This window comes from Melospiza melodia, chromosome 3, assembly GCF_035770615.1.
Source record: "Melospiza melodia melodia isolate bMelMel2 chromosome 3, bMelMel2.pri, whole genome shotgun sequence".
Taxonomy (NCBI): domain Eukaryota; kingdom Metazoa; phylum Chordata; class Aves; order Passeriformes; family Passerellidae; genus Melospiza; species Melospiza melodia.
This window is the reverse complement of record NC_086196.1, coordinates 59,002,747-59,028,557: the sequence shown is the minus strand read 5'-3', so window position 1 is coordinate 59,028,557 and position 25,811 is coordinate 59,002,747. Positions and strand designations below refer to the sequence as shown.

At 39.6% G+C, this 25,811-nt stretch overlaps 1 protein-coding gene across 3 annotated transcripts in view; it reads right to left on the bottom strand.

Moving 5' to 3' along the window:
- Window positions 1–25,600, bottom strand: part of AKT3 (AKT serine/threonine kinase 3) — a 152,444-nt gene extending 126,844 nt beyond the window's left edge. The window contains exons 1-2 of one of the 3 annotated variants that reach the window (XM_063151941.1): window positions 25,482–25,600; window positions 11,883–12,037 (exon numbers count right to left, since the gene is read on the bottom strand). In XM_063151941.1, the coding sequence (XP_063008011.1) occupies window positions 11,883–11,928 (46 nt within the window). In that variant the 5' untranslated portion in view covers window positions 11,929–12,037; window positions 25,482–25,600. Of the gene's footprint in view, window positions 1–11,882; window positions 12,038–23,640; window positions 24,257–25,173; window positions 25,281–25,481 lie in introns of those variants that run through there. The other 2 variants (XM_063151939.1, XM_063151940.1) reach the window with 2 other exon arrangements.
- Window positions 25,601–25,811: the final 211 nt, after the last annotated feature.

Below are 25,811 nucleotides of genomic sequence, written 5' to 3'. Positions count from 1 at the left end.
CACTCATGTTGCCTCCCCATAAAGAGTCTTTTTGTCCCTATTTATGTTATTCTGCTCTGGAGTGCCAACTTACTACCCTTTTTACAGGAAAATTCATTACAAGAAACCAATACTGATTTGGATTTTATATTCTTATGCAAGAGTAAGTTAAATTATTGAAGCGTGTTCCTCAAAAAAAACCCAAAAAAACCTATTAATGTTAGAATTTTTTTAGAATGTGACCTTATTTGTGTGGGTAGAGTTTTTATTGTTGAAGGAGGGGGATAACTATAGCAATAAAAATAGTAATAATGTATTAAGATTATTATTGGTATTGGTATTATTATTATTGCTACCTATCTACAGCAGATCCTTTAAAACCTCACCTCCAATGCACTCAACACCTGTGTGATTATCTATTAATGACTATATGGATATGCAGGAAGCTGGCACAAAAAACACCTCAGACAAATACATTACTAAGTATGACACAGCTCTTACACACCACAAATAACATGCTATAACTGTTTCCCCAGCTGTCCATTTGTAGACTAAATAATATCTGCAGCTAACTTCTTGGATCTTCATCCTGGAGAGGATGTAGGGGAACACAAGGTATTTGAAAGAATCCCTAAAACCAGCTGGTTTGGTGTCATTTGGGGGTTTTGACTTAGTTTGTTTCATTTGCCAAGGAAGTTTTCTATTTCATCTAATATCAGCATGGTTGTTCACAGAGCTGCAAATAACAGCAAGTCCCTGTCACCTCTGGAGCAAGGATAGCTGGAAAGGGAAATGTTCATCATCTCTACATAAGCCTCTTGGTGCCAACAGCAGTTCCACATAAAATCCTGTGCACATGGTATAAATTAAAAGTATAAGATCCTGAGATTGAAAATCATCCAAAGGGATGTTATATATAATATTTACAACAAAATTTCATTTAAAATATTCATGTGTAAGTTGAAATCAAAGAACGTGATCCTTCTCCAAACTTTGTTACATAACCAAGCAAACCCAGAAACAGGATATTCATTGCAAAGAATGACATTCAGACAAAACCTACTTTATAAGAATTTGACCTAATAGAGCAGAAAATCTACAAGAAAACTCAAGACTCAAAAATTAACATTATCTGAAGTTTCACTGATTGTCCACCAACACATTATGAATATTCTGAACTCAGACAACCATCAAGTATAATTTTAATCTGCAATAATACCTAGAAGGCAACAACTCACTAACCTCAGAAGAGTACCTGTCTATCATAAACTTTGAGAGGTTTTTTGGTTAAAATACACTTTTTAAACACCTTTCAAGCTATAAACACAAGAGAATTACAAAGCTACTCTATTATTTAGATTAAGGAACCACATAATGTTCCAGATATTAGCCAAGCCACTCTTCTGTGAAAAGTTTCTGTTTGTTTAAAATCTATAATCACACAGGAATAGGAATTAGCTAACCCTCCTGGTGGCATTTTTTAATTCCATCACATTTAGGACTAGCACAGAATAAACCAATGGTCCTTTTCTAAACACAAATTTCAAAGAAAACCATTTTGAAATACAAGCTAGTTGTGCCATATCCCTGAGGCAGTGACAATACAAGTTTTAGGTGCAGTTCTGTAGCCAATTCACCCCTGCAAAGGTGGGGGCTGCCCCAGCAGGGAGCTCTCCTGCCCCTCCACGTGGCTGCTCTCCCATTCCCCTGTTTGCCCGCTCTGCTGTTTGTGCAGCTCCATGGTGAGTCAGGTCAGGGAAATGATCCATCTGAAAGTTAGCTAGGACAATAAAAATAGATTCATTTTCAGCCAGATAAATTTCCTGGCATGATTCACCATGTCACCATTATGAGCACAAGTGCCAACACAACCAAGCTAGGGGAGGACATGACACTTCCCCCATTTCAGCAACAGCTTCCACTTAAGTTTCAAGTAAACATGGAAGAGCATCAGGGGCAAGTTTGCAAGCTTCTAATTAAAATATAGTAGCTGCTGCTGTTTCTCAAGATAAGAATAAAGTTGTTCAGAAAAGTTTCCAATGTATTAGTCAGCGTGCATAAACTGGCATGATATTAAAAAAGCCAACAAAGTTCAAAACAGAGTGAATACAAAGCAAAGCAAAAAGTAAAGCAAAAGATGCTATATAGAAGCACACTACTTTGAAGGAAATTTTATGAGTGTTAAAGTTAGACTGCTAATCCATCTGCAGTTTCATGAGCTCAAAAGTGTGCAACATAGGCAGAGGTGCTGTCATGTTCCTACAGATTACACTCTCCCAAGGATCATTTTACAAGTGTTTCCTCCAGTCACTCTGGAAGATGCCTTACAAAAGAACTAACCTTAAGATTTTTTCATTTTCTTTAACAAGTTGTCTCTTTGTATGACCTAACAGATTTTACCTCTTCTTCTGCAATGTGTCAGGATAAACAAACACAAAAAAATCCACTTCTCCTCATTCAGACTTTTGAGACTAATTTCAACTATTAGATTGATTTTCCTTCCTATGCAAAAATTATACTTCAATTATATAAAATTTTATTTTTAAAAGCCTGAATATTGTAATGTGAGGCGTTTAGAGTTTCACAAAGATAAACAAACTCACATTCAGGAAGTCTCTGAGGTGAAGTAACAATACTATTTCAGTTTTATCTAAGGGAAACTGTGACTTGGACAAATTCAGGTTTCCACAACACGGAGTGCCAAATTTAAGGTACTACTGGCCCAGTTTTTGATATAATTTACCATCTTACATGTCTTCCTTCACTATGAACTAGGTTGTCCATAAATTTATCACAACCAAAATCACAGAGCATTTGTATCCAGTAGCCCTCAAATCTCTTGCTGGTGATGTGGTTCTCAGTACCTCAGCCTAATTAGCAGCTTTCTGTGAAGACTGCTCTGGTTACAACAACTTTCTTATTGTGGCAATGTTGATAAAAGACTATCCTGTGCACATGGTATAAATTAAAACTATAAGATCCTGAGATTGAAAACCATCCAAAGGGATCTTAAATACAATATTTACAACAAAAATTCATTTAAAATATTCATGTTGAAAGTTGAAATTTTTAATTTCTAAAATAAAATTGCAGTATTTTTTTTTTTGCATTTCAACTGCTCAAATGTAAATAACTGAGGATTACACAATTTAGAATTTCTATGCAAAAATGATAACAACTAATGAAACTGGAAACTCTAATTTTACACAGTTAATATGATACCATATTGTAATTCAATATTTTTGGAAGACTACTCCTGAAGTCAAGACAGTCATCAATTTGTAAGTGATCTTATTAAGATCTAGAAGATCTGGAAAAACAAAATGTGTTTTCTTATCAGTGTTCAGGCATCTCTTCCTATCAGCTTTTAAGAAAGCACTTGGTTACAAAGCAAACTATAAACTAAGAATTTACAGTAAATAAGACATCAGTTGCAATGATCTGATTACAAAGAAATTTACTCAGGTTTATATAAAGTAATCTAACAAAGCCCTGAGCTGCAAGGGAAGGAACCAATAACAACATAGACTACCTGAGAGATAAAGTAAGAGTAAGTAGTAGTAGTCAGAGATGGTATTAAAGAGCAGTGGAAAAAATGAGACTGGAGGTACACCAACACTACAGATAAGGAGTATACATCTGAAGGAATCTCCCAAGTAACAGCTACTACAAGCTGTGGCTTATACTGTGACCACCACTCATCCATTCCCACTGCCGAGGAGCTCCCAAGTCCATAGGACAGACATGCCAGTGCATCCAAAGCAAAGCTCTGGAAACATTCACATGTAGCTTGAACCAAAATCTAAGCATGTCTCAACAGATCTGCCTCTATTATGCTGATGGAGTCCTACCCTGGGAAGCAGAATCCCTCCCAGAGCAAGTTAAACTGTGTGCTGCTGGAAGTAAGCAACAATGTTTTGCCTGCAATTTAGATTAAACTGCTCTCAAGAACTTGGAGATTGAACAGATCCCACTCACTTCCAGCATCTTTCCATGTTTTAATGGAAAAAAGCCTCTCATTTTGTCTACACTTTGTAGAGATGCCCATGAAGGGTCAACAGTTCCTCTTATAAAACAAAAGACAACCAAGATAGCACTGAGTGGTTATAAAATTTTCCTGGTCTTCTCCCTGAAGTTTCTTTATTGAAAAAAAGCTTATTTTCAATATCTCAATCTGTAGTCTCATTTGTCTCATGCCCTAAAACTCTGAGTTCTTAGTCCAGTCCCACAACTTTTTCAGAACCTAGTTTCAAGTCACAGCTGCTGACCTCAATAATGTTTTTGACGATTACAGCAGGGGCAGCATTAAAGAAGTGGTTCCCACAGAGGCATAAGCTGATTGACCTAGCTGAGGTGAGAAGAACAGGTACACAGACTGCTTCTGAAATAAAATAAACCACAAAGACTTGGGAGATTTGCTGGACTGGCATGTAGGTATATTGAGAGAGGATGATTTTTACCAGGTATCAGAAATTCTGGTATTGCAAGCATATTATCCTTACAAAAACAATGTCAAAGTAACACAAACACAAAGGAATTTCAAGTATAACCAATGTTACCAATGTACAGCACGCCAAAGGTACAGCATGACTATTTAAGCTTCAAGTAAAAAGTACAAGTTTTAATAAACAGAAAACATGTATTTGCCAAATGGTTTCTCAAATTCTTCCCCAACAGCATCCCTTGGACCTTTGCTGGCTGAGCAGCACTGCCAGGCCAAAAGGGTTGTGAGCAGGAAAAAGGCAATGAATTGTTAACATCTTGCTTCCCTAATCCCTGCAAGAGAAAATGTTTAACCTTGCTTCATGGGTAACTAAGTAGTGTGAGTAAGAGAAAGCACCATGAATGGAGAAAACATTCAGAATGTGAGCAACCAGGCAGTATCCATTACACAGGAAATGGAACAGACAAACAAGAACATGAAAGGCCACTGGGTCAAGAATATTCCAAAACACTCACTGCCCAGGTATCTTCCTGTGGAACAAGCAACCTGTTGCTGTCAGAAATAGCAAAAGCACTTTTCTACCACAAAACTCAGGATATGCAAAAGCTTTATGTCCAAAGTGATAAGCACCAGAAACATGCCTTACAAGCAACTGCAGGGAACACAAACAAACAGAATTTTAGACACTGTCATCTACAATACAGCTCCATATATGAAAGCTCCATTTTTACTGATGAGAATCAAAACTCATTTGATTCTCATCAGTACAGCCATTTAAAAACTGGTAACAGTCTCTAATATAGTTACAATGAAATAAAAACAATTCTAAAAAATTTAAAAATTAACCAACCACGCACATTTATCTAAACTGGCATTCAACAACAACATTGCAACAAGGATAATCCTGAGACTGTTTAAAATACTTTGCATTTCATTCTTCAATTTCTATTGCAAGCTGCCCTTAAGAACAGAAACTGGTAATAATGCAAGGGCAAGGTGGAGAGTTGCAATAATTACACTCAGCTATGCATTACGTAAAAAGTATCTGGAATAAAGTTCTTTAGCAAAGAGAGCACCTCATCCTAGTTACAACACGTTTAAGATTTTCATATGGTTCTGATCCTCTTCAAGGAAAAGTACGGATAAAAAGGTCATAACTATTCCAAAGGAAGATCTGAGTAGTCAACTACAAAGTGAGTGGGACAGAGAAAGGGCCCAGAGTCTCCTCTCCCAGCAGGGTAATTGCAGGAAAACAGTACCTAAATACATAGATCTCTGCTCATAGCATATGTGGGGAAAAAAAAAAAACACCAAAAAATATCCAAACAAACAAAACCTAAAAACAACAAAAACCCAACAATAACAACAAAAACATACAAACAAAGAAAAAACTCCAAAGAATGCTGACCGTAAGCAACTTCACAGATTTACCTAAATCAATTTCTACACTGAGTGCAAGATACAGCAATCTCTTAACTATTTGGGAATTAAATAAACAAAAATCTAGCTACCATATAAGAATAGGATATAAGAAATGTCACACTGCTATTTTTCCTCCCTTTGGTCCACATGCAATTGCCTCTTTTAAATTCATATATTTTGTTGGAACTTCACATTTTGCATTAATTAGATAGAATTAGAGTAGAAAAACTACAATATGAAAGGCTTGTTTAGTTTCAAGTTATCAATCAAGACTTTACCTTAAACTACTATTTGCTAAGACAATTAGAAAAAAATAATTTCAATTTCTTCTACTTTGTGTAGCAGATGTTCAACTTAGTCTATTTAAATTCATCTTTGTTAGAGGTGTGCTAAATTGCTCAAATAATTCAGACAATCTGCAAACAAGATTTCTGACAGGTTGTGAATAACACTCAATTAATACCATAACTTCTGAAATTAATTTTCCAATCAAGGCATTTATGCCCCCATTAAAAAAACAGACAAAAAACCAAAAAAACACCCCAACAAAACAAACAGAGGCAAAAAAAAGCCACAAACATACCACATGAACTCAATCTCCAGAGTGTATTTCCAAAATTAACATCTGTTTGGTCTTGGTTCAACTGTAAAACCCAATGTCCACTACATGAAATAATACAGTTCTTTTTCTGGATATCAGCCAGGGGGAGGAGGGAGAAGACATGTTGCCCTAAGACTATAAATAATTTGTACTTTAAACAACAATTCTATTACTATTTGGAACAATAGATTTATTCCACTACGCTATTTATTCTTCTTGATAGAAGATATAACAATAGTAAATATTTTCCACAGAGTTATTTCTCAAAATCCCATGATACCTGCATAATGTCCTGAATCTCAAAAATGAAAACAAAGCAGAGCTGAGTCAATCTCATCACAGTAAATCAAACACATTCTATGAACTGTATGAGTTCAGAAATGCTAACACTACTTCATGAGTTTAGAAATGCTAACACTACTTCAATTTCAGATACTAAGAAGTTATTAAAGGTACTTTTAAAAAGAAAAAAATTAATAACATTGAGTGAAAAATGTTTAATATTACAGTATTTCATTGATACACTATTTACTGGACAATCTCATTACAGAAAAGCTTCATGACATCTGGTTTTTTACCACCATCTCATTACATCAAACTTCTTAAGTTATTACAGCTAAGCCACAACAATTTTGGACTCTGGTTCCCTCTCTACAAAACTGGAACGCTGGTCCATGTACCATGTGAGTCACACGGAGATTGCCATGGGAAGCTGCTTTACCCAATGCACCACACCAGCACAAAGCCCAAACAGAGGTCAGGCATCAAAGTGCGGCAACACAAGCACTAACTTAAACTGGCAACACCTTGCTTTGACTTTAAACAATGATTTAGCCATGTGCTGTGCCTTACACACTAGGTACATCCTCACCAAAACCAAAGCCTTGCTCTTTCCATTAAAGACAAAGTTAGCTAACACGTTAAATATAAAACTGGGTCCTTTAAAAAGTTAGCATCTGTGTCAATTCTTTCTTTGTCCCTAATGATCTTTCAATAACATGGTAACAGAGACTCTTAACTCTATTCATATGTTTAAATTAATTGAAATTCTGTGCACAGGTTATATATAAAGAAATTAGGTTGCAATTAAGCATAGTTATGAAAGATTCTTAAATCTAATTGTTGTGACTATTATAGACCACAGACAAGGTCAAGTCTACAACTCAAAAAACTCTGGCTTTAAAGAAAAAATACCACATTAATTATATGCATAAAACTCACTTTTGCAATGATATAGCCCTAATCACACTAGGCATGTTCATAATGTAAAAAAAAAATCTGTTTCCAAACTGATAAATTAAAAATATATCCCTCTCTGCAAATCATTAAATTTAATTTAGTAAATACAATAAAACCATGTTAAGTAAAATTAAAGATACTAACTTTTACATAAATTTAAAGATACTCTACAAAACATTGTCCTCTGCAAATCCAAAATGTCAAAGTCATTTCAGCAATTATTGCAGAGTGCATACACAAACTGCAATAATGTCAAATATTTAATTTCTGTGTATCAGCAACAAGGTTCAGGTCTCTCTATTTAAGGTTTTTAGTCAAAACTGCTTCCCTTTCATCTGTATGTATTACAAGGAAAAATGTCAATGTCATCTAAAAAGTAAATTCATAAAGGAAGACAATGCATCTCTCTCCTTATCTGGCTACAGGTATAACTGGAGAACACTGAAAGAAATAAAAATTATCCTCACTGAGCCAGTGAACTGCAAAAATATTTTTGCGGCCACATGTGGACACAGGCCAGGAGCTGCTTGGTCCTTGTCCCTGGATCTAAGACAGGGAGTTCCCACTATAAAGCCATTCCCACCAAACACACTGCCACTCCTCTCTCGCCTGAGCAGAGACTCCTCTCTAAGGAGACTGCTCTGCTGGCTCTCCACTTGTTCAGGTTCTGGTGTCTCACAGGGATCTGAATCAGTCCTTCAGTTCAGATAAGGAAAGTGCTTTTGCAGCAAATCCTCCCACCACCCTAGTTATGCACTTTCCTCTGCTGCTTGAAGCAGTCCCACAGTGCACAAACCTGGCTCCTTTCAGATGAAACTGAAAGCCACACACTGTACTCCAGGAGCACTACCACTGCCAAAGGGGCACAGAAACAGACAGAAACCAGGGCAAATTAACACCCACTTCACCTCACAAATGCGCTAAGTGTAGATACGTATTGAGTCCCCATCAGCAATTACTTCATTCTCCAAATCTGCTCTTGCTGGGCTGCTTTACTTGTTCAGACACACCCAGTCTCTGTGCTTCAGGGTCTCCTTTCCCCTGGAACCCAAGGTTCCTCAAGCTTCTCAGACCTGCCTCTCCCTGGGTCTTGTGTCTTCTATTGCCCAAAGTTCTCACCTGCAGCCTGTCATCTCTGCTTGTTTTACCTTTCATATACAACAGCTTACTCTTCCACAGTATCATCTGGTCTCAACACACTGAAACCGCTCCTCCTAAAGACTACTCAAAGCCCAAGTATGATCAGTCTCAAAAAAAAATTCTGCCATTTCTTGACATTAAGTAAAACATTAATACTTTAATGGGTGCCTCATTTAAGCAGACACAGAAAAATAGGTCTTTGAAGAGTCAGATGTGAGGCTACATGGCTTTAGTGCTCAACAGCCCTCAGCCCTCTATTACTGACACGGATACAGCACTAAGAATAACAGCAATAAAGCAAACATCTTTTCACTGCATTTCACAGCCATTCATGATGCCTTAACATACCCTGTCTTCCCTAGCCTCTCTCTAGAAGAGTCTCAATTCAGAGAGCGATCCCCAGCTCTATTTTTAGTCCTCCCCTCTGATTTCTACATTGAGTTCACCTAACTTGCCTTTGTAATGGCCCATCTCATTAGACAGCTCCTCAAAACCATTTTTCATCCCAGTACCTTCAAGTCATCATACTCCTGACTGGGCTGTGAATCACAAAGAGAAGTTGGATTTTTTTCCCTTTCCTTGTACCACAAACCACACTGAGTGCTGAAAGGGACAATTTGAAGAGGTCCAGGGCCATAATCACATGACCAAATAATTCAGCATAACAGAAACAGATCAGTCAAGTGATGCAGCCCAAGCCCCTAAATTCCCAGCAGAAAGGGTTTACAACGTTTATTTCTAGATACATTCAGTCTGGGGGCTCAGAAATTTGTGCTGCAGCATACACTTGGCTCGGGGCTGTCCAAGGGACCAGTAACTGGGGCTGGAATTCACTCAGTGTCTGCCTGGAGAAGAGATCCCACACTCGCCCTTCTCCAGTAGAACATGGCTTGGACCTACCAAAACCTGCCTGTGAACTGAGCCAATGCCTATCAAGGGTTGATGATCAAAGAATTCACTTCCAAACTGTAACAGAATGATCACTTGTGGAAACAAGACAGCTCTACCCAATCCCACGATGCTTCTTTACACAGACAGAGAAAATTCAGCTGCCAAAATAAGTGTTTACCAAGCGTATTCTCAGAATATAGATTAAAGTTGGATACTTTTTCTTGGCGAAATTTAACAAATGCACTTAGCAACTTTGATTTTCTTGCTCTAGAGCAAGGTCAGGGTAAAAGTTGTCATTACATATGAAATGTATGACCATTGAATAAATTGCTTACAAATTCTTAGCATTGTGAAACACGACCGTGCCTTTCCTTTTGTTTTCAGAAGCAAACAAAAGAAACACTTTAACCCACCAACAACCAGAACAAGTCAGACAAAGAAAATTAAGGATGGTATTAGATGCAATTAAAAAAATTTCCACTAAAACCTACACAGTTATGTATAGCATGAAGAAAAAAAAAAAAAAACAACCATAAATTCAAAGTTATTCATGATAAGGACAAATGCATGCCATGAAATGTCTTTAATTGGAAAAGAAAACAATTATTAACAAAACTGACCTCAAAATGCCAACTTGGTGGGCTTTTTATCAATTAATTGATAGTAAAACAAGGTAAGAAAAAAACCCTTTATTTAACATTTCAGAATTTCAAATATTAAGTAAGACATTGAATTTCAATGTCCATTTCTGGGTCCCAGTAATTAATATATGCATATCCAGTGCTCACAGAGTTGATAGCAGTTGTAATAAGAATGAGAAATATTACCTGAAGGAACTGATGTCATGTAAAATAAAATTATTTGGAGCATCCTAACCATTCAAATACATTTGAAAGAAATTTATATAAAATAATCAAAAAAGGAAATCAGATCTCCAAATTGAGTAACTAACAACAAGGTGGAAAGGAAAAATAATTTCAAAATTTAAATAGTTCCTGTCATGTAAAATATTATTTGTTATAAATACAGGTATATACTCCAAAATAGGAAGTAGGCCTTAAGCTTAACATGGTTTAGCTCATTTTCATTTACAATACCCATAATGCTTCCTGAAATACAATTTATGCAGGAATAATAGAAGAATAATAAACTTTTTTCCTCATTATCTTGCCTTCCCTGACATTTAATGTCAATCTGCAATAACAAAGTTAATAATGATCTTTGTCTTCACACACTGCTATTGAAGCAAAGCATTTCTTTGTAAATTAAAGGGTAAGTTTGTTCCCACTATTTCAGTCTAATCTTTCTGGGCTAGGATCACAGAAACTCATGGAATAAACCACCCTAAAATCCAGATTACCCCCTCTCTGTGAGAGAAGTGATATTTTTTTGAAAATAATCATGTGTGCAACCACAACCTAAAGCAGAGCAGCATGAAGCATGGAAGATTTCATCCAAAGTTCATCACATGGTATGATATGAATGCCAGATATTTCTAGAGGTTTCACATTCAAAGCTGAACATACAGCAGCCTCCCCAAATCTGCAAATCACATGGTGAAACAACTTAAAGAGACATCTCAAGAATTCACAGAAATTGAAATATAACAGAAAATCATACTTTATACTGGCTTATAGTTAAGAACATATTCTTTAATCATATGGCTTCCAGGTCTGCTGAGTAATGAGGTGTATGCTGAGCTTTATGCAAGTATTATGTTGATTTTACTGGGACTACTTGCATCTGTAATACAAGCTGAGCCACACTGAATGATTTTGGCATCTAGGAAATTTCCCACAAAGTATCACATCTGCAGCAGCTTCCAGACAACCTCAGAGTGCACACCTCTATTACTGCCTCTTCCAGCTGCCACAACAGGCAGCTTATTCTGATGCACAGGTAACAGCAGCTGCAGCAACAAGGTCCAAGGTGAAGAGGGAATGATTGAGTCCAACTTCCTCTGCACTGCCAGCCACCCCCACAAACAGAGGCACTGCTGAGGGTGACACATTAATACCAACAAGGCCTGAATCTGACCAAATGTCAGATTAGCCTGCTCCAGACCAGAAGATAAATCAAGAACATTCATTTGTGTAACCATGTAACACCATTGCACACGGTATAGGAGACATCAGAAAGCACTTTCCATGCAAAGGCAGAACTTACCCCTCTTCTGTACCCAGCCTTCCTTCACAATGGTAACATCGCTCATGGTGACTCCACTCTGAACCCCAAACTCAAAAGAGTATTTCTTTGAGTTACCAGCTTGTCTGCTTGGCTTCTCTTCTGCAGCTCTTCACAATTTCTACTGATGAGTCAGACTGGAAGGAAATATTAGAGAAAGAATTTGAGTCTTTTCTGTTTTTCTCACTTGACAGCCAACAAAAAAGTCTTTGTTGATGTATTTCACTGACTGAGCTCATATTAAAAATCTGCCTTTATTTTTAATTAACTGTATAACGCAATCATGTTTCTAGTCTTACAGCACATTTTCCATGAACACTACAATACTAAAAAGCAGCAGAATGTGTTAAAATTTAAGTCATATGGCACTTTTATAAAAGGCACACAGCAGAATTCTCTTGTACTAATGCACAGGATGCTGTTAAATGAAAGGCTGCCGGTCCTGCTTCAAAAACCCAACTCTGAACACACAGGAGCTTTCCCTGTTCCCACAGCTTTCAGAACCCATGCAATGGACAAGTGCTTCCTCTATTACGGCTATCTACAATCACATTAAGAGTGTAAGAAAATGGAATTAAGGTTATATCCTTGCCACTTCCACTATAGTTTTATTATAGCCAATACAAACCCTGAAGATACAAGAGGTTTTCAAAAACAGCATCATCTCCAAGTACACAAACAGAGAGACAACTTCTTAAACAAATTAACCAAAAACACCCTCAAATGTTCAGTTTATAAAAAGGAGCGCACATTCTTTCAAAGCTTTAAGCCAGGCAGTGACAAGAGTGCTCTTTTCCCCACAAACCTCAGCCTGCAGGGCAGAGAAGGGAAGTTAGTCCTGGAACAGGACATACCACTCTCAGAAGCCACAACCGTCTCTTTTAACCACCTCACTACCAAAGTACCTAAAAGCTGTGAAGAGGAGATAAACAGGACTACACTTAAGTAAAAAGAGAAGCCAGAGGCCAGGAGATGTTTCCTTTTGCCAGCAAATTGCCTTTCCCCTCCAGCCTTCAAAATAAATAGAACCATTCAAATAATGCTCATCCAGAAAAGTGTGGGAAGCCAAGAAATGAGATTTCTCTGATGGTGGAGGAACACCCTTGCACAGCTCTGCACAGGAGCACTCATGTACACAGTGGTGGCACAGAACAGGAACCCCCACACAAGGTTAGCGCTGTCAAAGGCAGCCCATATATATCACAGAATCACAGAATCACAGAATTTTCAAGACTGGAAGAGACCTATAAGATCATCTAGTCCAGCCAATGTTCTAACTGTTCAGCTAGATCATGGCAGCAAGTGCCACATCCAGTCTTTTTTTAAATTCTTCAAGGGATGATGCCTCCACCACCTCACTGGGTAAATGATTCCAGTTTCTGACCACTCTTTCTGTGAAGTATTTCCTTCTTACTTCTAACTTACATCTAGCTTGACGCAATTTGAGACTGTGTCCTCTTGTTCTATCCGTTGTCGCCCGGAGAAAGAGGCCGACCCCCAGCTCACTACAGCCACCCTTCAGGAAGTTGTAGAGAGTGATGAGGTCACCCCTTAGTCTCCTTTTCTCCAGGCTGAACAACCCCAGCTCCCTCAGTCGCTCTTCGTATGGCTTGTGCTCCAAGCCCTTTATTAGTTTCGTTGCTCTCCTCTGGACACGCTCAAGTAATTCAACGTCCCTCCTAAAGTGAGGGGCCCAGAACTGGATGCAATACTCTAAGTGAGGCCTCACCAGTGCCGAGTACAGGGGAAGAATGACCTCTCTGTTCCTGCTGGCCACTCCATTTCTGATACTGGCCAGGATGGCATTGGCCCTCTTGGCTACCTGGGCACACTGCTGGCTCATATTCAATCGACTGTCAACCAGCACCCCCAGGTCCCTTTCCACCTGGGCACTATCCAGCCACTCCATCCCCAGCTTGTATCGGTACAGGGGATTATTATGGCCGAAGTGCAATACTCGGCACTTGGACTTATTGAAGCTCATCCCGTTTGATTCTGTCCATATGTCCAGCCTTTCCAAGTCTCTCTGAAGAACCCTACACCCCTCTAATTGATCTACACTCATTCCCAATTTGGTATCGTCAGCGAAACTACTAATAAAAGACTCTAAGCCCTCATCCATATCGTCAATAAAAATATTGAACAAAGCTGGTCCCAACACAGACCCCTGAGGGACACCACTGGTGACTGGTTGCCAGCTAGATGTGATATCCATTTAGTAGACTGACCAACAAATGTAAACAGGAAAGAAACAAATCTGACTGGGCTAGAAGCAATCTGTGCAACAAATGAATGAAGAAAGCACTGGGAAATCAGGTTTTTTTATTACAATCAAGTACAAACCAAAACCAGAGCCATTATAGACATAGAGATTATTTCTTATTTATCATTTGAAATACGTGTATTTGCATAACACAGCAACTAGATGAAAGGCTACTTCTGAAAGAATAGTGTAACATGCAAAATAAAACTTGGCATGAATATTTTTTCAGGTGTATGCAACAAAAATACAGCACAACCCGATTTTACAGAAACACACTAGTGTGTTCATTTAAGTCTTGCTTCCACTAAACTATTTATTTTTTTAAATAGTATTTTGTTCTGCGTAAAAGTAAAAATCACAATGTTAAAGTCTTTAAAACTGTAAAGTAGAAGTGATATGGACTATTGTGCCTCTGAGACATCCCCATGGCACTGGAGATACAGCAGTGAGACCAGCAGGTGACACACAGCCTTTGGCATTGGCATCACACCCTGTCGTGTGCAGCAGGACACCACACACCTGGGTCTAGAGAAACACACCCTGTTTAAGCTTTCATAAGAGCTAAAAGAAAATGTTATGTACATTTTGGAAGGACATGAGAGTGCTTTAGTGATGTTAATGGATCTAACTTTAGCTGCTCAGGTTTCATATTATACACAAGCCAGTACAGCAGAAATAACCAAAGCAGGCATTTCCACATCCTGCACCTTACTAACGTGAGAGCTAATTTCTGGGTCAGACATTTTCAGAACTTTTATTTGCATGCTTTAAACGAGATAAGCAAGTCTATCAGCTGTGCATGAAAAGAGATCTGACAGATTAAGACACGTGCCTGAAAGCAGGCTGCTGTTCCGCAGTTCTGGATCACTGCAGCGCAGCATCAGCTCTTATTACAAACACATAAATCTTTACAAAGCCCAGAGGTGGGTGTCAAACAACTGTGACCTAAGAGCAGCTGTTCTGGGAAGAAAGTGTAAGCACGTCAATTTCCAAATACCCAACTTAAGTTCAGTTTTCTACAAAACTTTCATTGCATTCCTTGAAAGTAATCACAGTTGTTTGGTTTTTTTCCCAGCTATAAAGACACAAGAAGCAATGTAACACTCAGTATTTACCTTAGGATGGCATATTCTGCAATGTATTTTACCCTTTTGGCAAATTTAATGAACTTTCCAATTTTGGTGGGCACTTCTAAACATTGCAATGATTTATTCTTATTGGTAAAGACAAAGCTATAAGAAATTAACTTCTGTACTAAGTAGCAATAATCTTGACTGCCCACAGACTGATCAATCAGTCCATGATTTATGAATGAATTCATGCCTGAAGCTCCCTATTTACCCATTGATTACAAATAAGTTAGCGTTAGATCAGATTTTGATTGTGTATGACTGACTTTCATGTCAGACAGTGCCTGAAACAAACCCAATGTGTCTGTAGGCTTGCATCCCACCCATCACATGTACTGCTTTACTAAATTCCGAACAAAATCCCCAAAATACAAAAATCACATAAATATGGTGATAAAATTAACTGCACTATCCCCAGTTTGGCTTCACAGTATTACCAGAAACAACCTTAAAATTACCAACAGTTCCATGGTTGTATTGATTGCTCCATTACTGGGTAATTAAAAGTCAAGCTGAATTACACAGAACGCTGAAGGAGATAAATCAAAGCATTAAAAAGCTAATGAAAATAAAGGTTATATGTGCACACTACACTTTCAAGAAGCCATTTGTAAGCATCTGTAATATTATCCCTTATTAAATGCCTTTGAGCCTTTCTAAAAGCTGTACTCCTTTACCCTAGAAGTCATTCAACAATGCTCCAGAAGAGCAGAATTTTGAGAACTACTTCTTATCATGACCAAAACTGCCCTTATAGTGAAAAATAGTCTCATAAAAGCTTTTCCTAAAGATGTAACAAAGAATTGTGTATGGAGGTAAAGGAGTTGTTGTCCTGAAACACATAGAACAAAAATTCTCACATGAAAACAGCATTTCATCCAAAGTTCAACTACATCAAGAAAAGCTACAGAAATGTTTATTCTGCACATCTGGCATAGAATTTAAATACTTGTTAGCAATCAACTCTGCTCTCCCAATGCACTTGAAGTTTCAGCAGCCAGGATGCAGTAATTTTTACAGTTTACCTTACTGCTATATAGGATGAACCCACAGAAATAGGAGAAAAATAAGTTAGAACTGAATTTGACAATGCTTTGCATCACAGCTGTTTCCTACAGGGAAGAACTTGACTTGTTCTTATACATTTTCCAGCAACTAGAGAACACATCAGATTTACTTTTTTCCCCCCAATTTTTTTATCTTATCAAACTTGGAAGATATTTTCCCAACAATATACTGTGTGTATTCTGCAGACAGGATCAGATAGCCATGTGTATGCACAATACATACAAGAACCTACTGTCAGCATACTTTATGATGCAGGTGTAAAAATTTACTCCATTACAATCAGTGATGTGAAGAATTTAGGGGCACAGTTTAGTGGTAGACTTGGCAGTTTAAGCTTAGCAATTGAAAAGATCTTTTCCAGCCTAAATGATTCTATGACTCTATGCAAACATCTGCTGGGGGTTTTTTATCTCATTAAAATGCGCAACTTTTCCTTTTTTCTTCAGGAAGTCATTAAGCCACTTTTGTAGCGTGAGATAAAACAATTATCTAGTATTATACTTTTAAGCTCCTCCTAGCTGTAAAGGTTTCAAAGGCAACTTTCTGACCAAAGATTAACCAGACACTACTACAACCAATAGAGTTCTAGATCCCTATGCCAAGGTTCATAGTTTCCCTGAGCCATGGTAAAAACTAGCCAACACCTTTTCAGCTTTCATCTTGAACTTTAAGAATATCACCAGTACAGAGAAGAACCATCTTACTTCATGATACTACCACATGGGAACTATGAAATCAACAATTAAAATGAGCAATGGACCATTCAGTAGAAAGCCAGCTTTTCCCCAGCTCCTGTTTTTAAATTAAAGGAGGCTCTCATGCCCATCACAGCAGTCAGCTACCTACAGAGACCTGGTGAATAGTGGGAAGGAAAGAAATCCCTTCCAAGCAGAAGAACTAAAAGCTGTGTTTCAGGTCTACACTTAACAACCACTATGTGCAAGTGAATTAGCATCGAGATTTGTAAGAACAGACAAGACTCCTTTGAAATCTGGGCATCTTCCCATTCTCCCCATGACAAGAGACAGCTGAGTAAAGAAGACAGCACCCATAAATTCAGTGTAAATTGTATGATTCAGTTCTCTGTTGTAAGAACTTTCATAAACAAAGGCTTCTACTTTCAACAATTTTGGAGCTGAGAAAAAACAGAAACTCTCACATTTACCAACTAAAGTTACCAGAAAGATACCAGGAGCATCAAGTTCAGTGCTTCCAGAAATTATCCCCACAACTTCTTCTACCATTATCAACTCAGTGAATCGTCCAACCTTGTTCTCTTAATAAATGAGTACTACCATTTTCCCTTTTCACAAGTTTAGTAAAATGTTTGGGGAGAAAAGAACAGTAAGTGAACCTTTCTGATTCCCCTTGTCTGACTCACTGAGATTCTTTGGTCCCCCATGTAATCAGAGCCAAATCTCATCATCTCTATCTCCTTATTTTTCAGAAAAGTAATTGAATCATTTTGTGCATGCACACAATACACACGTCCCCAGAAAAAGCAGTTCTCGGTGGCTTCCATCACACACATTTCTTTCCTTGCTTTGGGGGCTCTTCTCTTCTTTGTAGCAGACCAAGCTATTGGGAGTTCTTCTCAAACTTGAGTTTGACTCCTCCCAAACAGCCGAACAGGCTGTAACTGTTTCCAAAGCAGGTTGCACTCCCAGAGCAAGGAATTCAAAATGTCAAGGCTCTCAACTAAAACCAGAGTTATCTTTAGGAATGGAAGCTGAAATCCAGGCTTTATTTATATGAAAACCACATGTATATCCTCCTCCCCTAGCAAAGCTGGCCAAACAATTAGAGGATATATTGCACATCATCAAAAATTACACAAAAGACAGAACAGAGATTGCTACAAAACTTGTTAAATCAAAATAGACTATATTGTTAATGGAAGAATCACATTCAGGGCAGTGCTTTATCTAAAGAGTATGAAGTATTTATACATGCTTTTATAAACTACCTATTCTGGAATTCTGGTTATACTGACTCATTTAAATACTAGCACAACTTAGACTGAGGAAAAAGGAACCTCTAGGCACACAGTATGTATCCAACTTATTATGTCAATTAAAAATTGAAAAAAGAAATATAAAAAAACCCATAATATCAAACAAACAAAAAATAGGAACTGATTTGACAAGACTAAGAAATTAAGAAATTAACAAAAATTATTATTTATAGAAAATAGATCCGAAATTTATAAAATTTTAAACTTCATGTACATATGATTAAAATTCTGAAAGATACCTTAAATACTTTGTAAGTAGACATATTTACAGTTTTTAAAACTAATTTAAAATTCCAAAAATATCTCCATGACATGCATTGCAAATTCTTTTTAAACTACATTTCATCCCAAAAGCCTCAATGAACTTTAAGAAAATTGGTATAAGAAATTTACTTGTAACAACTTTATTTTGTAAGTTTTGATTTGGAATAATGAAGGACACAATAGGAAACTGGCACTGCCTACACCTTGTGGTAAGGAAAACCAACGTACTTTGGAAAACATAAATAGCTCATTCTAATGCATGCTTACGTGTATGCTTAATATTTGTAGTGCTCTACTTTCACTTTCAGTATGTCAAAAAGCTTCACATAACTAATATATGCTCAGATAAGCCTAGTTAGGAGAATGGAGATACACTGAAATATTAACATACAAGTTAGATGTTTTATTTAGATTCTGCAACTGATTGAGTTTATCAGGAAAGAAACCATCATTCTGTATTTGATTTCCTATTACAATGACAAAGCAAGTTATTTTAAGGGACAAAGGTATAATTAAAGCAAGGTGAACAAAGCCACCCTTGCCTTTGTTTACCAAGGTATAAAGGAAGTTTCTAAATGTAACTAAATTGTTTCTTTAGAATCCCATGTGAAACATTAACAACCCATTGTTTTGCCTTGTGTTTATTGACAAAAATGCTTTTAATCCTTTTTTGTCCCGCTCAAATCACATAAAACAATAACTGAAAAACAGACAGAAGCAGAGATAAAACTTACTAGAGTGTATGTCTGAAATGTAACCAAAGAATATATTTCAAGTAGAAAAGATGAAGGGAGGGCTAAAATTATGCATAAAAAAATGTACTGAGGCAATGATCTTGGGAAAGTTTTGAGACTCAGAAAAAGTCATATCACCTAGGCTGAGTATCACAATGATAATGTTATTTCACTCAACCCTTCAAAATACATGTAATAAGTTTAATTTGCCATGGATTAATGTAGGAATACTAATCCTTGCCTTTTAGAGACAAAGTTCCTTTGCTCTTTAAAAATATAGTTTAGAAAATACTCAAACAATGAAGAAAAAATAAACAGAACTTCCATATTTTTAAAACAAACTAAAATTACTTTTCTACATCTAGCAGACTCAGGGGAAAAAAAACTAACCTAATTTCCAAAACTTCAAAGAATCTGGAAATTCCTAGTCATTCTAGCAAAGATTTTAAAAGATACCTCTCAAGAAGTACAAATCAAAGTTCCTTTAAACTCATGTATTAAATTATTTCTGTGATGGTAACTTTTCTGCAGCACAACTCTGTATTGTGCATAAAAGACCAAGCACAGCACTGAATAAAAACCAGAAATACACCAAGTCCTCATGAGTAACAAGAAAGTACTGAGAAAAAAAAAAGAGGTTCTCAAACTATTAATATAAAAGATGAGAGAAGTTCAGTGATATATATACAAATAGCTTTCTTTTAAACTTTTACATAGTACATATTTATTATGTCTACATTGAACAAATCAAATTCTGAATTGTCTTGTAATAGGAATGAACTCTGTGATTCCTTTCTACAGAGCAACCAAACACTGCTGAACCTACTGTCAAATCCTGACACTGCAACATGACTGGAACATAATCGACTTCTAACCGAAAACCTTTGGATCTGCCTGTTCACACTCAAAATGCATTATTCTCATCAACCTGAGACCTGGATTTCCAAAGGACAGAAGGAGCTCTCTACAACCCTAACTTACACACAGATGCAGAGCTCACTAGGTAAAGGTCTTTGGCAAATGTTACATGAAAATGTTACATGAAACTCACATGTACAACCTCAATTCTCTGTCTCAAGCATATCAACACATTTAGAGAAGGATATAATAATTTCAAAAAAATCTCATGAGGCAAGCTGCAACAATTACATATCTCAAGAAACACAATGAATACTTAGAGGAAAAAATAAATGTGTCTTGGTAGAAACTTTCTGCAGGACTGCTGAGACTCAACCAAGAACCACTGCATTAATTCTGTGGTGTTAAACCAGCTGTACAAGAAGCTGTTGACTGTTGGGCACTGACATTCCACACCTACAAAAAGGCAGTGGTGAGATCTTCATTGATCTAAAGCTGAAGCAGGGTCTGCTCCTGCTATAGGAGACATCCAAACAAATTTGTCACATGGACAATGCAGGGAAGTTTGGCAAACCATGCTGTCAAGTCATTCAGACATGCACACAAAATATTGAGGTCCCAGTTGCATTCTTAAAGAGAATTTTAAAATCACTACTGTTATTTAGTCAGGATATTACAGAGGAAAAAAATCACAGGGCAACAATGTGTTCTTATTGCTATTTTTGATTAGTATGACTCACACTCAGACACTCACATAGAGATATGTGGAAGAAGAAGATTGGTCAAGATGGCTTTAACATATATTATTTATCCTAAGCATAATAAGAGTTGACACAAAGAGTATCAAAAATCAAAGAACCATTTAAATTGAGCAAAAGTAAGCACCTTCACATACAAAAGCTAAACATGCTTACTCTCCTTGACTGCTAATAATTTAATGTAATTAAATCTTGGGGGATATTTTGGAAGTATTAACTTTGCTATATCTTCCTAGTACACCTGAACAAAATCTTTAAATAAAAAAGAAAAAAAACAATCTGTTTTAAATCCTTGGCATGTATCATAAATGCCCATATTTATTGATCTAGAGTCATGGAACAAGGATAAAATACCAAATAATCACCTTGTATACTCTTGGATTTTTTTTTTTTTTTTTGCAGTTTTTCTATTAGGACATACTAGTGATTTGCCTAAATAAGATTCACTTATAAACTCTTACAGGGAGTCCAGAATGTTGTTCATACAATTACCCAAGACAAATGTATAAACCAAAACTTTAAAGATTAATTTTCATGCTAAGAAAAAAACCCGAAGAGTTAACTTTCACATTCAATGTTTTAGTATTTGCTGGTAGGTTTTGGGTTGGGTTGGAATTTTGGGGGGCTTTTGGTGTTTGTTTTGGGGTTTTTTGTTGTTGTTTCTCAGTCTTTAACATTAATTTTTAAACAGCTTGAATCAGCTTTTCCAGCTATTGTGTAACTTATCTTTAGAAAGTAATCTTTTCTATACCCACAACAACTTGTTGCCAAGAAGAGTAACTTGTGCAACCCATTTATTTACCAAGAAGACCCTGTGATCCTGGGGAAGTCCCTTCCGTACTGCAAAAAGAAAACACGTTGGTCGGCAAGCAAGCTTCTCACTGAAACCACACCTTTCCTCACAAGCAATGCAAAACTTCCTGAGCTACACGTTGTGCTAGAAAGCACCACCTGCCTCTTCCATGGTATCCTTATTGGGCCTATCCTTAACAGAATGACAATCTGAGATAGCACAAATTGATCTAATATTCTAGAATAATTTGAAAGGGCACTTAGGTTGGCAATCTTTTCTTATTTAAGACAGTACTTCAAAAAGAACTGGGTTGTAAAGTTCATACAAATACTGGAAATTTAAGCAACCTTTTAACTTAAACAAAGCTCATAAATGATCACATTTAACTATTCCCTCTTTTTGAATTGCTACTGTAGCTCACAAGAGGAGTATAGCTCATTTTGAACAGAATTTTTATTTTATTAGCTGGAAATAAGCGAACAGAAGACTTTTGTTACATACAAAACATGCAGTTATAGCATGGCGTGTCACTTTCACACAATTTCACACAATTGTGTTACTTTCAGGAAATCAATTCATTTATGCATTATCCATGTCAAAATGGAAGCATGGCACATGAAGCTTTCAGTCAGTGTATGTCCATGCTCCTTCACTCTCCGGCGCGGACTAAAGAAGCAGCATGCCCAAGCCTTGAAAGCTGCCAAAGAATGTCGGGTTCGGGTTTCTGTTTCAAAACTGCAGGAAAGCTAGGCTACCATGTTGCCAAGTCCACATCACCTGTTGCATCAATAGCACAAAGTGAAACCGTAAGCACACAGTTACAAGAAACTGTATCATCTTCATTCTCAGAACAGCACAGAAACTTCAAATGCATTGTAACACAGTTCACTTCAGCAATGGGTCATAATTTCCAAAACAATTGAGTACTTTGAAGTTATTTAGCAAATAATACTTCTTGGGCAAAGAATTTTATATCCAGTAGGTCTCTTTAAACTGGGAAAACGTGCACCCAGAAAGTGAAAAGACACACAGTCACTGGGTGTTAGGCAAATTCCAAGGAGTCTGAAGGATCTTTTTGTTATAATAAAAACTTCAGATATATGCTGTTGCAAAATGCAGTAGGAAGTCCAGATATGGTTTCTGGTCATGTCTTGCAAACAGAAGCTTGGATTACAAACAACTGCAAAGCCCGAGTAAGTGGTTTTAAGTCAAACTTAAAAAAACACATCAGTGTTTTCCCTTTCACAAAGCATTTGCTCCAATGTCAAATAGTCAACAGTTTCTAGTACATAACAATGCTACCCAATCCTTACAACTGTATCTACTTCAACTGGGGCAAAGTTAAAACTAGTACCTGTCCAAATTCTCACCTACTTCCCCTAGAATAGCAGCATTTTGCTCAAAAACACATAATCTGCCCCAAAATGCAGAACAAATGAGGGAGTAGAACACTGAAATACTACCTGTGAACCTATTTATGAAACTAAGGAGATTACTGAATCCATTCAAACCTAGTTAGAGCAATGCAGCACAGAATAAACTGTCCAAAACAAGACAGTCTTGCTAATATTATCTGTGTTTACACACACACCATGCACTCACATCAGACTAAAAAAAAGAGTTATTCAAACAATACACAGAGCCTTCTAGGAAACAGAGACATCTTATCTCTGAAGTTTTTCTTTGGCCCTCATTTGAACTTGACTTACTGGCTGCATCCAACAAAAATATATCCGCAAGGACTATAATTAGTAATCCAATCCAATTAAAGATATTGGGGTTCACTTACAGGCTCCTACCAAAATAAAAATCAAAACACCAAAACAAAATATCTTACAAAGTTAAGTAGTAAACTTACTTTAAAAGCCAAAATAAACTTCCTTCTCTACCTCATGTACTCTCTTTCCATATTTCTGTAAACAAGCACATCTTGCCTATAGATCACCTGGGAGAAACAGGAGATCATGTTTAAAATGTTACTTGTCATAAGTTAAGGTCCACTTATCTGCATGTTTCTTGCCTTGAGAAGTAAAGCCCTCTATGTGCAAAATGCAGGGAACCATGTTTAGCAAAGTTTTAGCAAGATCTAAACAAACATTAGCAGGAGAGACTGCTCTATGTTTCTTCAGTACTGAAAAAAGTTGGCAGCGCAGGTATCAGGCACATCATATTTTTTGTAATAAAACCCTTAAACAGAAACTGGGACACGTTTCCATAAAATTTGAGATGATGTAGATATATACAAGGAACCATTCAACTAATAACTACATCAAAGAAAAAAGCAGAACTAGAATAAAGGTCAAGAGAGATTAAACTGTTTATCCTCTCCACCAGCAGGAAAATAAGATTTCTCCTCTTTTAACATTTAATCAACGTATCATGTGAGAACGTGAAACAGTCCTGTCTATTTCACTCCTCTTGGACTCCCATCCAGAAGTAAACTAAGAAGCGGTGCCCATACAAAGCAACCCCGCAGCCTATAAGCCCGGTAGTGCTCGTTACATCACGATCATTTGCATTTAAACTACAATATATAGCGCTGCGCTCTCCCTGCCGAGGGGCGCCGCGCTGACCCCCTGCAGGCAGAGCCCCTCCGCTCGCACCGGGACGGGCACGGGGGTTCCGCCCGCCCCGCCCCGCGGCCGCACCTGCCGGGACCGGGCCCGGGCAGACCCCGCCGCAGGCCCGGCCCGGGGCCGCCGCCGGTCACCCGGGGCAGCCGGCTGCGCATCAACTTTTGCATGCGGGCCGCGGCCTCCATGATGGCCGGGGCGGGCGGGGGCGGGCGGGGGGGCCGGTTTGTTTACTTGCAGCCAGAGCCGGCGGCGGCGGCAGCATCATCATCACCATCCCCATGGCTTGTGCGAGGCGCTGCCGCCGGCGGGGCGGCCCGCGGGGCGCGGAGCCGTTCGTGGCGTGGGGGCTGCGCGGGCACACACGCGCGCACACCCGGGCACGCTGGCGCACACGCACACAAGTTCCCAGCGGATACAATCCCGCGCTGGTCCCGGCACCGGCCGCACGGACGCGGGGAGGGGAGGGGAGGCGGGGAGGGGCCGCCGCCGCGTGGGAACCGCCGGCCCCGCGCATCCAGCGCCCCCGGGGCGCACGCCCTGCCCTGCCCCTGCCGCCCCCCCTCCCCCGTTACATAACTCTCCCCGCCGAAACGCCCCCGCCCCGCCCTTCCCCACCCCGGCCCCGCACCCCGGCGGGGCGACCCCCGCCCCTCCGCCTCGCTCCCGCCCCGCCGCCGGCGCTAGGCCACGGGCGCCCCCGCCCCGCGCTCCCCGCCGCCCCGGCCCCACCGCGCCGCCGCCCCGCATCCCCTCCCCGAGCGCCCCCGCCGCCGCCCGAGCGCCCCCGCCGCCGCCCGGCCCCTCCCGCCCCGTACCTGCAGAGGCGGCGGCGCCGCGGGCGCTGCTGCGGAGCCCGAGGGCGGCGGCGGCTTCGGGGGGAGAAGGGGAGGGAGGGCGCCGCTGCCTCCTCCCCTGTCCCCCCGCCGGGCTCGGCGGTCCCTGGCGGCCGGTGTCTCCGCGGGGGCGGGAGGAGGCGGCTCCGGCCCCAGGGCGCTGGCGGCGGCGGCTACATGGAGCTGCGCGCCCCGCTACGCAGGGAGGCGCCCGGGCGGGCAGCGCGGCCGCAACATCGATGCGCGGGGTCAGGAGGGCGGCGGCGGCGGCTCCCCCCCGGCGCACTCACCCCGGAGCCGCCCGGGCCCCGCTCTCGGCTCCTCCCGCCGCCTCCGCCGGGCTCGTTATTGACTTTCAGGAAAACTCCCGACGTCACCGGCTCCCCCCGAGTGTCTCCCCCTCCGCGGCGGTGGCGGCGGCGGCGGCGGCATCCCCGGCTCTCGCGAGAAGCGCGGCGGGGACGGGGGGGCCGCCAGACAGCGCGGGGGGAGCCAGACAGAGGGGGGCGGCTGAGGTGAGGGTGGGGGGGCGGCGGCAGGCACGGAGGAGGAGGAGGAGGAGGAGGAGGGAGCGGCGCAGGGAGGAGGAGGGAGGACGGGGGAGGCGAGGCAGCCCGCCC